The sequence below is a fragment of the Amblyomma maculatum genome, chromosome 1, assembly GCF_055883805.1.
Source record: "Amblyomma maculatum isolate TAMU_Amacu chromosome 1, ASM5588380v1, whole genome shotgun sequence".
Classification (NCBI taxonomy): domain Eukaryota; kingdom Metazoa; phylum Arthropoda; class Arachnida; order Ixodida; family Ixodidae; genus Amblyomma; species Amblyomma maculatum.
The window spans coordinates 276224305-276240461 of NC_139344.1; the positions used below are offsets into that span (position 1 = coordinate 276224305).

General features: G+C 43.3%; 1 protein-coding gene across 8 annotated transcripts in view; it reads left to right on the forward strand.

Annotated features, from left to right (window-relative positions):
* Window positions 1-1612: 1612 nt before the first annotated feature.
* Window positions 1613-16157, forward strand: part of ICA69 (islet cell autoantigen 1-like protein) — a 40670-nt gene continuing 26125 nt past the window's right edge. For 2 of the 8 annotated variants that reach the window (XM_084591358.1, XM_084591355.1), the window contains exons 1-7: window positions 1698-1896; window positions 2066-2145; window positions 4314-4540; window positions 9685-9808; window positions 11880-12078; window positions 13273-13497; window positions 15316-15401. In XM_084591358.1, the coding sequence (XP_084447484.1) occupies window positions 2135-2145; window positions 4314-4540; window positions 9685-9808; window positions 11880-12078; window positions 13273-13497; window positions 15316-15401 (872 nt within the window). In that variant the 5' untranslated portion in view covers window positions 1698-1896; window positions 2066-2134. The other 6 variants (XM_084591350.1, XM_084591353.1, XM_084591351.1 and 3 more) reach the window with 6 other exon arrangements.

Consider the following 16157-nt stretch of genomic DNA (forward strand, 5'->3'; position numbering starts at 1 on the left):
GGGTGGCGCAGTGGTTACGGCGCTCGACTACTGTTCCCAAGAACGCGGGATCGAATCCCAGTCTCGGCTGCCGCTTTTCAATGCAGGCGAAAAGCAAGGCGCCCATGTGCTGTGCGATGTCAGTGCAAGTTAAAGAACCCCAGGTGGTCGAAATTTCCGTAATCCTCCACTACGGCGTCTCTCATAGCCTGAGTTGCTTTGGGACGTTAAACCCCATAAACCAAACTAAACCAAACCAAGAGGCGTAAAATTGAACAGATCCGCGACGCACTGCTTTGCATTTCTCCATAGCGCGCCCGATTTTTCGGGCATAGCGTCGACTCGTACGTTCCTCAGGAATCGGCCGACAATTGCACGCACGTAAGGGAAACGCACGAAAAGACGCGTGTTTGCTCGGTGGACCGTCGAAAACGACAAGGCACTTGCTCAATTCAGCCTGGCTGCGCTGCCTGCCGTCTGCTGCTAGCGAAAACATCATGGCGGATTACCCAGCATGCATCGCTTCATGCAAGCTTGCACAAAACGCTGAGAGCGCCATTTTCCTGTACAGCCGTGCTATGCACCATAGCCGTGCTGCAGTCGACCGTGGAGCGGGCCGCGCAAATAGTGTCAGACCGATGGTCTATTCTGCGGTCGTTGGCTGTAATAGCTGAACGCAGACTAAAGAGCAAAAGGTGAAGTCCGGACAAGACTGCGAGTTTTTCAAAATACCGAAGGTACGCTTGCATGAATACGACAAGACCAGCGATCGGAACGTCGCAGACGAGAGTGGCTTATGCGTGCACCTCGAATGTTGTACATTGAAGCACGGATTGCTGCAGGAGCTCACCAATCTAGCTTCACGTGCTCGTTTTGCAGGTTGGCCGTCTAAACTTTTCGATGACTGCAATCCTGACACGAAATGACGTGCACACACTTGGTATTTGTCCGGATTGTTGTAAATGCCACGTCACCCCAGCCACGTCTATTGATGCGTGCAAGCCACTCTCCTCTGCGACGTTCCGATCGCCCCCGGTCTTGTCGCATTCGTGCAAGCGTAACTTCGGTATTTTGAAAAACCAGCAGTCGTCTTGACCGGACTTCTCCTTTTGCACTTTAGTCTGCGTTCGGCTATTACAGCCCACAACCGCACAGTAGACCATCGCTTTGATACTTTGCGCGGCCCGCTCCACGGTTGACTGCTGCGCACTGTACAGGAAAATGGCGCCCTCAGCGTTTCGTGCAAGCTGAAGCGATGCATGCAGATTCCCTTTTCAATTCCTTTGTGTGCTGTGCTCTCAGCCCTTTGTGTAAAAAGCTCAAAATTTTAGCGAAGTAACGTTCTGAAAGAAGGATGCAGCGAAATAGCTTTTTGAGCTTTCGGTTTGCACGCCGCCGCGACGCAAGCCGCGCCGACGACGGACCACCACGCCACTGCCGGTCGAAACCGGCACGGCGCACACCTTTGTCACTGTCATCACAGAAGGTTCATAATGCCTTTAGCTTTTACGTCAATGTATATGAATTACTATTTTTTGTTCAGGGTTGTGAAATGCGTACGCGTTAGATGTGTGACAAAAAAAAAAAAAGTTATAATCAATGTATTTTTTTGTTTTTTGTTTTTTTTTTCCAGACGCTAGAGGGCAATTCAGCAGCTTACCGGAAGCTGCTGCAGTACATAATATGGCGTTGTTTCCGTTATGGGTAATCAGGTTTGCATTTCAGTTTGTGTGAAAAAGAATTATTTAACACGGTTTTTAGTTGCGAGGAAATAACGTATGAGTTCTTGCGCTTTACTGTGACTAAACTTTTTCGCTTGTCTATTCTGCGTTGAGGCCGACTGCTGATTGGATTCAAGCTTTGCATGGAATAATTTCAATATGGAATTCGGCTGAAGCCTTCACGTATATTAATGGTGTAATTTCGTGTTTACGTTATCGTTTCTTTTTCTTTCTAGCCAGTTACAACGATGCAATACTAACCCACTGCCTGTTTGTTAGCATCAGTGGTTACTAACCGTAACACCTTGAACGAGCCGCGCCTACGCTTGTCTTCTAATCGCTAACCGGTGCCACCTCTCCTCTAGATATAATCCAAACGACAGCCTACTAGCAACTGCTTGCAGGTCTGGGAATGATTACTTCCTGAAACGATAATGAATGATTTGTAAGTAACCCGTTTCCTGCCACTCGCACTCTTATAGGCTTTGGCGCATGCCTTTCGATACACCACTGCGAGCTTGTACTAAAGTAATTGCTTGAGACTAGTATAAGGCCCTACGAATTTGTGTTGTCGCAGTGTCCGCGTATTTTGGAGAAGATACGAGACAATGAAATGTTCATTAAGAGGCATGGTTGCTCTTTGGTGATAATGCGCCGTGCGCAGTGTAGGTCCAGAACCCTCGTAAAAGCGTGGGATGGCGTTGAAGGTTCCGTATATGCTTTATTTTGATTTTAGAGCTTTTGTCACCTGAACTTGCTTTCTGCTTTGCAATGAGAAATCTGGCCTCTTCTGTGACTGAGCGCTTTCCAAAAAGCGAGACGAGGGCATGCACTACTGCTAAATATTTTGTTTGGTTTGTGCTCACCGGTGTAAAGTTTCCGCAAGCGCTTCTTTTATTGGCGATTTTCTAGAGCGATTGGACGTGATGCACATTTCATTGTAAGGTGCATTGCTAGCAACCTTCAGATTAGCTGTTTATCTCGCATGCATATATTCAGCATTCGTCTGTTTAAGATACTGCGAGGAGGTACCTTGAGATAGGGAAAATCAAATCGAAAATGCATGTAATCCTGCTGTTAGTGCCTGTGGTTACTTCCAACAAACCTTTCTAGTATTGAAAGTTCAGTGTACCATATGCACTGTTTCACTGCATCATTAGTCTGGTGTTAGAAAAAAATGTTACATCGTGCGAATGTGATTTTTTTTTTTTTTGACACGGTTTCATGAGGCTAAAAGTAAATTAGGCAAAGATGTGAGTCCAAGGTGAGCATCTGTGTTCCATAGTGAAAAGGTATTTGGTAGAGCACGAGTACACTGCAGAAATCATTCTTTTTGTTTATGAAGAGCTGTCACTGTGCTGTTTGCTTTAGGATTTGAAGAAGAAAAAATCGTTTTTGTTTGAGGTATAACTGTGTAAGCTGTCAAAATGCTAAAAAGGTGAACTTCATGGTGCAGCTTTCAGTAGCATATTGAAGTTCACTAAATATTATGAGTGCAATATTCTTCCTGTCATTTTTTCTGGTGTCTGGGTTCGTTGCAAAGTTTTAAATCATGCTGTTTTGTAATATTGTCTTGTAAGGTTGCCATGGTTAATAAATGCTATGTAGATCTATTTGGAGTTTGCAGCGGTAGAGGACTGTCACATTCCTTGAAACCAGTTGTCCTGGGAGAAAAAGATGCCTGACCAATTTCAAGACAGCTGGTTACTATGAACTTGCTAGTAAATTTAAACAAGGGTTCTTTTTTGTTTGGCCTCACAGAAATGCTGCTGGCCCCACCGTGGTGGCGCAGCGGTTAAGGCGCTCGACTACTGTGCCCAAGGACGCGGGATCGAATCCCGGCCTTGGTGGCTGCGGTTCGATGTAGGCGAAACGGAGTGTTGTCCGTATGCTGTGCGATGTCAGTGCACGTTAAAGAACCCCAGGTGGTCGAAATTTCCGAGTCCTCCACTACGGCGTCTCTCATAGCCTTAGTCGCTTTGGGACGTTAAACCGCACAAGCCAACCAACAGAAATGCTGCTGTAATGAAAAGAATGTGTTGGGGAAGCACTTGTATGTCCTGCAGCGTGCACACTTTCAGTGCCCGATAACTGTTTGCTTTTTATTGTTTGCTTTAATCTTGTACTGCTGTCATGAGAACTAAACCTGAACGTGTGAATGCATGCTTGTCTCGCTGCCAGGGTGGGGAGCGGTTTCTGGCTTCAAGGTTACTGCCTTGTTGGTCAGTCGCCGGTAATTCTTTGCACTGGTAGCTACTTGATTAAAGATAAAGCGCACAGGAAGACACACTCGAGAGAAGACACAGGACAAAAAGCGCGTGTCCTGTGTCTTCTTCTCTTGAGTGTGTCTTCCTGTGCGCTTTATCTTTAGTCAAGTTGCAATGCACCATCTAGCCCATCTTCAAGCTTCGTTAAGCTGGTAGCTACATAACCCATACATTTTCATATTTTGGCCGAGTCTCGTGGCGGTAGTGCTGTTTTGTTATCTTGATGGTTCTGCCATCGGAAACTGTAGCTGCAGTCCAGGAAAAGAATTTGGGGCAGTTTGTTGTGGACCTTCCAGCTCGTGGCATCTGCCTCATTCATTGTGTTTACCCCTTCACATGTGTGCAGCACAAGGCCTACTGCATACTATGGGCAGTCATCGACAGTGTCGCGCATGCAGCAGCAGTACTGGACCACCAAGCAGGCATTTTTCCGCAAGATTGGTCGCAAGGAGGATGACTGCATCATTGCCAGCGATGCTGAGCTCGATGCTAAGCTTGAGCTCTTTGGAGCCATCCAGGAATCCTGCACTAACTTGCTTCGGGTACTGGAAAACTACCAAGACCGCATATTGGGTGCGTTGCTGCTGTCAGCTGTGGGCACTCAACCATCAGAATGCATTTCTAAATGACAACCGTAATCTGTGTGTGCTTGAAATGTAAATACAAGAATGCTGTCCGTTTATTATGACTGGACTCGTGGTGGATATGCAAAGCTATCATTTGTTGAGAACATGGTTGGCAGCACCACAACTGAGGTGTGTGAGTGCACAGCCACTTTTGTTTTTTTTCTCGTGATCTTTCTTACGAACATTGTTCAGAACCTGCAACAAAGAACCACATTGAAAGCAGTTTATGTTAAAGTGAAAAGTGTTTTTGAATATGGGCTAAAACATATATAACCCCTGTGCTCCAAATGGATAACCGGAACATTTTTGAGTGCCCAGTAATTGGCTTCCCAAGTGCATAAACTGGAAAAAGTTCCTTGCACAGTTATAAAACAACTTGCTGTAATCTGTTTAATTTCTGCATGACACCACGCTATCATGAAAACAATGCTTTATATTGCATGAAACATGAAATACGTGTGTGTGTGCAGTACCATTTTTTTTAGTTTACTTGGAGGGGCACGTACAGGTGTTAAAGTAGAGGGACAACACAAATTGTGGTGGCTGTAATTTTTCTTTGGAAAGTGCTGTTCTGATGACAGTGTATGGGTAAGTAGGCCAGGCCAGCCCATTAGGAAGGTCAGCTGTGCATATAGTGGCTAGGGTTCCTTGGTGCAGCTTTTTTTGCTGGGTGTAGACTCCCGGTATTCAATCGGTAGACTATATGAAACTGTTAAGGCTCGGGTTTTTGTTTTGCAGAATCTCAGCATTTTTTACTAGACACCGCTGACATCGGTGAAGGTCCCACTTTAACCTAAACGCATGCGTCCGAAACACATGCTGGTCTGAGCAGCAAGAATACTTGGTGCAAGCTTCACTTAGTAAAGACAAGAACATGAGTGTACATGACAGATGAGAATGAGACACATATAAAGAAGCAACACCGAAGACTAAGAATAGAATGCATGGACAACACAAACTTTTTAAACGGAGATGTTGGAACCAGGGCTCTTTAATATTTTCACTTGCAAAACTTGCCATAGATCCGATGTCTAAAAAAAAAACGATAGGGGGGGTTCCAAGTTGGTGAAAATTTGCGTGCCTATGGATTGCGGTGCTGCCCGTGGTGATTACAATAAACTGTGTGCAAGTTGCAAACTTTGAAGATTGTTTATAAATTTACAACCTGGTAACAGAATCTCATGGAAAGATGCAACAGCAAAAAGTTTTGGGTGTAACACCCGTAGAGGTAATTAAAAGTTAAAAGAGAAAAGAAAAAGAGCGATTTTCAGAAGGCAGTGATGGCAATGGCAGATAGCTTGCTGCTTCAAAATGATGCCATAATCCATAAGAACCTTAAAAAGTGCATGCTAAAACTAGTCTGTTTTTGAAGCAGAGTTTCCGAACAGGTGTAGTCAAAGAGCTCTGTTGGAGCCACACTGAATGAGATAAAGGCTTTCCATTCTTCACATCCTAATTGCATGTTGGTTGGTTGGGAGATAAAACTTTGAGGCTCTTAACGGCATTGGAGAGGCTGGGGAAGGGGCAGGGGGATAAGTGGATGGCGACCGGCCCTTGGGCTGCTCTAGCTGACTGAGCACTTTTGGACCACGGTGATTTTCAAGGCCCAGTCTACTATGCAGAGCTGTAGCTGTGGTGAGCTTTGCAGAGCAGCCTCCTATCGCTGCTGTGATTCCAACCCTTGAAAAGGGGAGGGGGGGGGGGGGGAGGGGGGGGGATTCCATTTAGGGCAAGCTAGGTAAATATGCATGAAATATCCTTTTTCGTGCTTGGGCATATGATGTTAGCAGATTTGTCCCCTCTATATATGAAGGAGAGTGGGAAAGGAAATGGGCCATTGTGGCGGTTTGTAGTCTTCGCCATACCACCTGCTCAGTTTTGGTGAGCTACTGGTGAGGAGGGTGTAGATTTGTGGGAGTTTGCCGTGCAGAGTAATGTCGTGATTTGTGAGGAGGTAGTCTCTTACTGCTTCAAGTCGGATAAAAGCATGGAAGGCCTTAAAAGAGTTTTGGGCTCGCTGATTGCAGTGAAGAAAGTAACACACTCAGAAAAGCTGCTCTTTTGGAATTAGAGATTCTGCAAGAGCACAAGCACTAGCTAATGCAGTTCTATGGATCTTCAATTGCCTTAAGGTTTTCTATGAACTCTTGAATGTAACTTCATTGTACATGGAACTCTGGAAAATGGTTAAACTATTGTTTATTCTCGCCACAGGAAAAGAAATGTGGAGCGAGGATTCAGTGTGAATCGGCAAGTTGCTGTGGAAAACCTGAAAGGAATTTTATATCCCAGCAGATTATATGTGATGCGGGGGATGAGCAGGTGGTGCTGTTAACCAGCAGATCACAAAGGGATTGCGGACGTCTATGGCTTCTGCTAATATCACTGTGCTTGTCTGGAGGCTAAAATGAAGCAGGCAGTCAAAAGTGTGAAGCAGCAGCTGTAAAAAAGCATGCTCTCGGTGAAGGAATTTAAGATTTAAGAGGGAAAAGAGGTTTAAAGCAGCTGTTGCCAAGTTGAATGTTGCAGTAGAGGTATTAAGAAAGTAGAAGCTACCAGTGGCAAGATGTGGATTGCAAAGTCGCAGTGTGAGGAAGGCAGCTGAAGAAAAACTGAAAGATGTCAACATTAGTACTGAAGCATGAATGAAAAAAAAATTTGTGAAAGATAATTTAAAATTTAAACTATCTTTCATGTTTGTTAAAGATTCACAATTAGCTTTCATGTTTCTGTTAAAAGTGTTTCCTACAGTGAAAGTTATATATGCGAGGTGCAGGGAATGCTGCTTTGATAAAATGCGTTAATCCTTGAAAAAGTTATTGATGGGGTAGAAACTGTTAATTCTTAAATTTCACGTCTGAAAACCGGCATGAGCTCTGAATATAGCATAATTGCCTGGTTTCCCTATACAAAACAATGTAAACAAAAGTTAGAGAATGTTTTACGACAGTCAGTAAGATTTACTTACAACAGATATCGACGTTATGATTCACCAACCGAACTTTTGAATCAAGCTGGCCTTCCAAATATAAGTGCTTGCACGAAGTTTATGCTCTTTAAGTTTATATTCCTCCTGAATGGTTACCTCAAAGTGAACACCAGTCGCTTTTTGTATCCATCGACTTCACGCAATACCCAGTAGAAAAATCCTAAACATTTAATGAATATAGGTTCAACACTGATTTGTTTAGATATTCATTCCTTCCCCAAGATAGAAGACGGGAATTCCCTGCATGATGATGTTAACACTACTACGCTTTCTTCATTCATCTGTAAGTTTTATAGTTGTGTTTATGATTCGTAAGGTCGGTTCATTCGAACCCTGTCATTGATTTGTCTGTTGTTCGACATGACATTGTGTGTTTGTGTTTGTTTTGATCTTAACGCATTAGTTGACTAGTTTTAAGTCGCTGTTTGATGCTTTTTGTTACTGATGGGCACTTGAATTTCTTTTCCAGTTTTTACTCTCTTTAGCTTGTTCCTTTTGCATAATACAATCTCCCAAACCTGCGACAGCCTCACCTGATGCTAGCAGTACATTGTAAATAAATAAATAGAATAAAGTATAGGTTTGCATATTTATAGAACTAAAATTCTGTTATCTAGTATCGGACATATGTTATTAAACTGCCATCTCATTTCTCACTACTTTGTTATTTGAACAGACTTTACCAGCTAACCCTAAAAGTAGAGTTGCTAACTTCTGTTCTGTGGTTTGCTTCTACTTGTGCTATTCTACTTGTATCCTGTGCCATGCTGTCGAACTTTTAGTAATGGCTCTGTTAAATACTGTTGCTGCATTCAGAGCTTTTTCAAAGTTCCTCCCTTGTACATACATCCTCATTTCATCCCCCCCCCCCCCCCCCCCCCCTTATTTCTTTTTTTTTTTTTTTTTTTTTTGCGTTTGCTTTGCTTTAAGTTGAATTTGCTTTTCAAAGGACACTGAGGTCAACATCGAACATTTGTTCATGGTAAAAAATGCTTCTCTGACTTAGCATATATTTGTGTGGTGGCATGAGACGCATTTATTGTTGGGAGAATGGGACCTAATATATCCGCTACTCTATTCAAACTCCAGGCATCATTGACTGAGGATCAGCCGGAAGTGAATTGTGTAGCCTAGCCTTGGGATGAGCACTAAAAACTGCGGTTATGCTCGGCAGTTTACAAAAACAGCCTGTGGTGACAGCACCTGCATTTCATTTTTTTTTTTTCCTTAAAACTTTCTGTTGGGTGAGTTGGTTCATACTGGACAAAGAAATAGGATGCGCAAAAGGCACAATCACTTTAGAGGAGAACACAGGACAGGTGCAGACATCAAATTTAGCTGAAGTCTGCGCCTGTCCTGTGTTCTTTAAAGTGATCGTCCCTTTTGTGCATCCTATTTCTTTGTCATTTCTTTACCTTTTTTTTTTTTTTTTTTTTAATCTCAGAACTGTCTAATCTTTCAACACAGGCCAACTTTGGTTTGTCCTCACCTGCCATAGTGGCTCAGTAGTTAGTGCACCTGGCTACTCTGAGCCAGAGGACTGGGGTTCAGTAGTAGCTGAGACGGGGAGTGCGTTTCGATGGAGGCGAAGTACACAAGACACTCATGTGATGTGCAATGCCAGTACACGTTACAGAACCTCGGGTGGTATAAATTAATCCCGAGACCTCCACCATGGCATCCCTCGTAGCTCATGTGTCGTTTTGGGACGTTGAGCCCTGCAGTTTACAATTTTTTACTGTAATTTTCCTTCAGTGTCCCTCAAAGGTTTGCTGTATTCCTGGTGAATTATATTATAATCTTTTAAAAGAGCGAAATGGCATGGCTCCAGGCTAGTTGATGCTGTTCTATTTCGGCAGGATAGCTTGAAGGATAAGGCACAAATGGCACAAAGAGTTGGACAGGACTTACAACTGTGCACCTCCCTGCACTGTCTGGGTTTCATCATTCAAGCTGGCCTATCTAAATAATGTTGCAGTATCATTGCCTGCTTGGTGCTTCATACAGGCACATTTTGTAAATTTGCATTTGTAGGGCTTTGCTGCTGGTCATTTGGTTCTTTCATTAATCCGTATCTGATTTCTTTTATTTGTTCCACGCAGCACTCAGTCAAGAAGAGAATGCACTGGGACGTTTCTTGAAAGAATGCGGGAAGCAGGATAAGACTCGAGCTGGAAAAATGATGGGTGCCACTGGAAAGACTATGAGCTACTCTGCACAGCAGAGGTAGGAAGCAGGGCTCCCAGCAACAGCAAGCCTGCAGGCAGGCATGCTTCAACCCTCAGTAGTATTGCTATTCATTTACAATATCTATTTTGTTGTAACATGCACATATTTCTTGCGGTCATACACATAAAAAAGTGCAATGCTTTCGATTGTAATGAACATCAGATTTTTATACTTCGATAAAGAGATGGATGTTGTTCCTAATTGGGCCTATCAGCCTTTATTCCAGCTGCTGTAATGTCTTGGAAGTAAATGGTGCGACTGCATCACTTATCATTTACCATCTGGTCATCAGAATCATCATCACCTATAGTCGCTGTTAGAAGCCTTCTTGTTGCTGTCAATGGCCCTAGGCATTTCATATGAAGCATTAAGAATTCTTCACTTCTTGAAGGTGTGGTGACCATGGCAGGCAGGATCATTGTGTACCGCATATCCTTCACTCATCCTGCAATGTCGTGCACTGAGGCATATTTCACCCTGTTGCTGGCGGTGTTGAAAACGCCTTTCTTCCACCTGTTAAAACGAGCCCTCCACTACAGCGGCTCTCATTTATTTATTTTTTTATTTTTTAAGAATACTGTCAATCATCATTTGAGGGTTATTACAGAGAGGGAAAATGAAAAATGCATATACACACATGAATGAACAATCACTTCTAATATACAAGACAGCATAAAAACGCAACACAGCACTGCCGTACAATCACCTGCCGTGCTATACGCGCACGTGCATATGCACGCACGCACGAGATGTTGAACCCTGTAAACGAGACCATATCAAGCCGTCTGAGTTAATTAACTTGCTGGTGAAAGCAGTCTCTTACATTGTGGCACGGAGGTTACTGGTAATTTTAGCTTCATATTGGGATCACTAATTTGATTGTAATCATTGTGATTCATATATTTGATCACTAATAAAATATGTAGTGGGGAGTTACCTTTGGGATTTTGGTGCATGTGAAGAGTGCCATAGCTCCTAAGCTTGAAAGTGAGTGCCAAGCTTTAGTGGGTGCAGTGCCTCTGTAAGGTGCACATTTAAAAGGGTCCTAATTTAAACTTCAAATATGGCTATGAATTTTGTGGGAAAGCAAGCATTTTGATTCGAAGGGAACTGCAGAAACAGTGCTTACAGACTGAACAGGTGAGAAGGACCAAACACATGTGTCCTTCTCTGCTGTCCCGTCTGTCAGCACTGTTTACGTCGCCCCTTTCCAATATGAATCAACCGGCTCTCACCTTGCAGAATTTGTTAGTTTGGCTTGGCCCATGTTAGGGCTATACGTGCATGTATCACCCTATGGCCATGGTTGCTCTTGGTACACATATCTTATTAGAGGTCCTGTAAAATACGGAACATAAATTTTATGCACTTGTGCCTCGGTTCAGGGTGCCCCAAAGCAATGTTTCCTCTGCTGGTGCTGCTTTACCTTTGTCGCCTTTGCAGAAATTTGTCCTTAAGCCAAAAGCCTAAAATGAAATGAAAGGCAAGTCTGTTTACTACCAGATAATAGAACCCACCATCACTAAGCCACATTTCACTTTGTTTTATGTATGTATGTCTAAACATTACAGTAGCAAAAGTTGGAAAGCCTTTTCATGAGAAAAGAGCCTTCAGTAGGGTTGTTCCCACATTTTCCCATATGTTTGGACTTCATTGCAAAATATATTGTGCAAGTCTTGGAGGGCATTTATTGGAAAAGAAATTATCTGTCAGGTTGGTTTAATAGCTAATTGCACGGGTTGTTGGTGAAACCAATATATTATCATAGATGCATGCAACTGATCATCGGAGGAGTAATGGGTATGCCAGTAATGTCGGCAAGGTTTTTATCTTGAGCATTTTATAAGGTGGAGTATATAGGGCATGACTGGATAGCCTAATAATTTTTTTGCAGCTCATTCTGTGACACAGAATTGTAATTAAAATTCACTTCAAAGTCTCTTAGTGTAATGGTTGAGTTCTGTTTAATAACTGTGTAAGTAAACTTGCTGCTGCTGATTTACAAAGTTTGCCATACCTACGCTGTCCTGTGTTGACCCCAGCATGTAGAAAGTGTGCTTTTGCTCAGGTTGACCCTACGTGTGCCCCTAGTGCGCCTCTACCAAGAAGTGGAAACCTACCAATTCCGTGCAATCGCTGACACCTTGGCCACTGTTGAGAAGATGGAGCGTTCCAGGACAGACTACCGAGGGGCTTTGCTTTGGATGAAAGACATCTCGCAGCAGTTAGACCCCGACACATACAAGCAGTTAGAGAAGTTCCGTAAAGTAAGTTTTCTCTATTAGCGTTTGTGCATTGATTTCAGCAACCAGTATTGGCAATTCTCTTGCCACTGGTTCTATACTGTGGCCTCGTTGCGATCCCATTGACAGAGAACTTGCTCGGCAAGTTAACGCTGCGTGCTGCTGGTGCTGCATAGCAGGCACTTTCAGATTCCATCCTGAGAGCTTTGTGACAGAAAGAAAGCTTGGCTACACTGCTATAACTGAGCACTGTGAAGCGGTTGTTTCACAGCAACCGCTTTTATCGTTCTCTGTTTTCATTAGAGTCTGGAAACTGCAGCCGGTGAAACCAAAAGAAAGAAATGTACTTACAACAGAACGTTGGGCAAAAAGCTAGCCCACGCAACCACACCATGTACAGCGCAGTGCGCACGCTGGGGCATCAACCAAACAGAGGGGTTTCGCTTTTCGCAGTTCGCAATAGTGTTTGCGTGGTATGGACCATCACGGAGCTTCGAATAATTCGAACCTCTGATAATTTGAACTTTTTTCTGGCCCTCGTGAAATGAAATTCATGAGCTTTTGCTGTACTAGCCTTTAGACCTATGGCTGCTTTTCACAGATGCTTCTACATGGTAGCTTTATTTCCAGACAGCAGCTGTGTTATGTATATTGCAGGCCCATTTGGTCAGGCGTAAGTTGGAATGGCTAATGTAGTGCTGAGAGAGCATACACAAAACGAAAAGACAAGCTGGGTTCTACTCCTATCCTCTCCTTTTCTGTGTGCTTTCATTACTACCATCTTCATTCAAGCTACAATATGTTTGATAGAACTGCTGGGGATACTTTGGTAGAGTTGACCAAGTATTATGGATGCACAGTGTATCTTGAAAAAGTAGCTAGGAATGACAACACATTTTGCAAGTTTTGTATATCTAATGCTTCATTGTGTATGTATAAAAGTGTCTATACTGCTCTAAAATGCAGTTAGGGCTAATATAAACTTGACAAATCCACAGTTTAAGGGCCAGCAACTGCTCCAAAACTCTATTTTACCTGCTATAAATATTCTCCACAAAATCCATTTTGCCTGCTCCAAATCCTACTGCAAAAGGCAGTTTTTCCTGCTCCTAGGTTTGCTCCAAGACGTGGTTGGTCAGTTCCTCCCCAGCGTGCCCATTTTGACACTTTTGTTCTGATTGCCAGTGTATTGATTGTTCAGTGGCTCACATTGTGCAGGTGCAAGGCCATGTGAAGCGCACCAAAATGCAATTTGAAAAGCTGAAACTGGACACACTGCAAAAGGTGGACCTGCTGGCCGCCTCACGCTGCAACATGTTCTCTCACGTACTGGCCACCTATCAGAATGCACTGCTTTCCTTCTGGGAGAAGACTTCCTCTACCATGGTCAGCGTGGCTGAGAGCTTCAAAGGGTACCAGCACTATGACTTCATTGTTGTCAAGGTGGGCAGCAAGCTCGTGTGCTGAGTAATTTTGTTAATGTATGGCATGCCATGTGGGGTTTAACATGGTGAAGCTGAATGTGGGCTATAAGGGACATTCAATTTGGTGGATGGAGATGGTTTTATGGTAATGGTGCATCTTGGCCAAACTGTGCCATTGCAAGCCTAGCTCAAGGCCAGTGGAAATCACGTACCCATTGAAAAACTGATGGCGCTGATGTTTACATGCTACTAGGCATCCATGAAGTGCGGCCACTGCAGTTGGGATTCAATCTTGTGACCTTGTGCAAAGCACCAAAACACATTTGGCATTGTTCCGCAGTGCCTGATAGAAGTTGAATGTGTGCTTGACTTTCTTTTTTTTTTTTTTTTTTGCCAGAAAAGATTTATACGTTCACTTTTGACTGCAAGCATGTTTGTGCTTAGGAAGGAGCAGGAAAACAACCTTAGGCAGTTGGTATTTTGAACCTGTTGAAACTGAATGGCTGCAGAAACAAGAGAGCGTATTTGCTTCCTTGGCATGTGTAAGGGGACTGAAGTTTGAACAGTTCGAGAACATATTCTTTCTTATTGCTTTATGTAATCTGTCTACTACCGTATTTACTCGCATAATGCTCGCACTGTTTTTTCACGGAAAATTGATGCTAAACAGTTAGGGGGTGCAATAATTATGCAGGGAAAATTTTCAAGCAAATGTTTTGGAGCACTAAAAGCAAATTTAAATAGGTGTGAATCGGGATTATTAGGTCAGCTGTTGTAAATATAACCATAACATTACTTCCAGACAGAACTTGCACTTGTTATAAAAGTACAGGGTCGCCAAAAGCACAAATTGCTAAAGCACTTTATTTGCCGCATGCAGCCTCATCACCACTCCCCGCGTTTGGTGGTATAATGCTCACAGCAGACCATATAGTTCTACTCTTGATCAGAGACTTTATCCAAGTCCGTGTCGACACTGCATTCGCTGTCTCCAGTGCCGTACTGCGTTGAACTCGTTGACGCCAAAGTGCCTGCTGGTAGCGTGGTTGCTGTGCTGTAGCGTGTGCTCGAAAGTTTTCAGCTTAAAAGCAGCTGTATAACTTGCGTACCGCCCAACCGCGATGCGGCACCAAGAACACGCTAGATGGGGGAACAAAGCAAGTAACACTGATGGAATGAAGGAACAATGACAACGAGACTCGGAGACACCTCGCAAATGGTGACTACTATGAGCATCATGTAGGGGAGAAGAAAAAAAGGTGAACATAACCTATGTTGATGATGATGATTATCTACCCGAGCACGCTATCGCCACCTGGTAGCGTGCGCACACGAGGCCAGCTAGTTCAGTAGCGCTCCAAAGATGGCGCTTGTTACTACTAGCAGACGACTCTTGTGGTGGTAATATTGGTGGTGTGATGATTATGCGAGGAAAAAAAACGATTACAATTTTTGACGCCAAAGATTGGGGGTGCCATCATTACGCTAGTGCGAGCATTATGTGAGTTACAGTAGACTGGTCTGAAAGCATGGATGAGAATAATATGATTGAGTGAGTTCATAAAACATAATGGCATATAGGCTTGCTTGTTTTCAGAAGAAATCTCTTTTCAGGGGAACAGTAGCACATCACTGAGCATGAGTTGTGCAATAATATTGTTAAGCTAATGGGCATCTGATAGATAAGCTAACTAATGTTGGCCTGTGTTTTCGTGTGCCTCTGTGATACACTTGGCAATTCGTGAAAAAAAGAAAAGGGGGGTCAGATATTTAGATTCCTTTTTACTACAAAAGGCCAACTAATTGTGGTTGTGTTTGTGGCTTTGTTTTATCGCAGGAGCTCCAGGAACCAAGTAGAAAACTAGCTGAGGAAATGGGAAATGGCGAGGAGAAGGCCAGCAAAGAGGACGGTGATAAAGACAGGTATAATCATATCAGGGAACTGCACTTATGTTGTGATGGGTGACATATACCCCTATCTCATGCCAAATGGAATGTCATTTTCAACTAATGATGTTCTGCCAAACTGATGCCATTTTTCTTGGAGGGCATCTACAATCATTAGTTTATGCCAGTGATGGCAGGGACAGGGGGAACAGGGCCACCTGGGGCAAAAGGGTGTTTGATATTAATAAAATATGTAGAAAAAGTAGTTAAACCTTCTAAACCTATTTGACCTATAAAAAAGTATTTTCTAACACAACGGCACACTTACCCCCTGTGTTTGGCGCATGATGGCTGCCTTTGCGTCACAAAACACAATACAACGCATACCATAGCACTGTTCCAAAGTACTGTCTGCAGAGCTCATTGATCGGAATGGATAGTGTTAAGTTCAAATAAAAAAGTTAAAAAATTTGGAATGCAGCCTCTTCCAGGAGCTCATCACTTCACTTGTGGCAGTGCACTACGACGTCTACTGCGGTTGAATGGCGCTGTATTGAACATAGATGAAACATGGATATGTCCTCATTCTCTCTTCTCCCTATTTTGTTGTCTTTGCTTTGTGCTGCTGCCCGTTTTCAAACGGCATTACCCAGTAAGCTTAGCAGCTCATATGGTGCAGAGGAAGAGCTTCCTCAACGTCTAGCCACTGAGACAGAATTTTGAATTTCTACCTCATTTAAGACAGAACGACAAACTGTGAGATTTTAATGTGTCACATTCTGCTTGCATGCT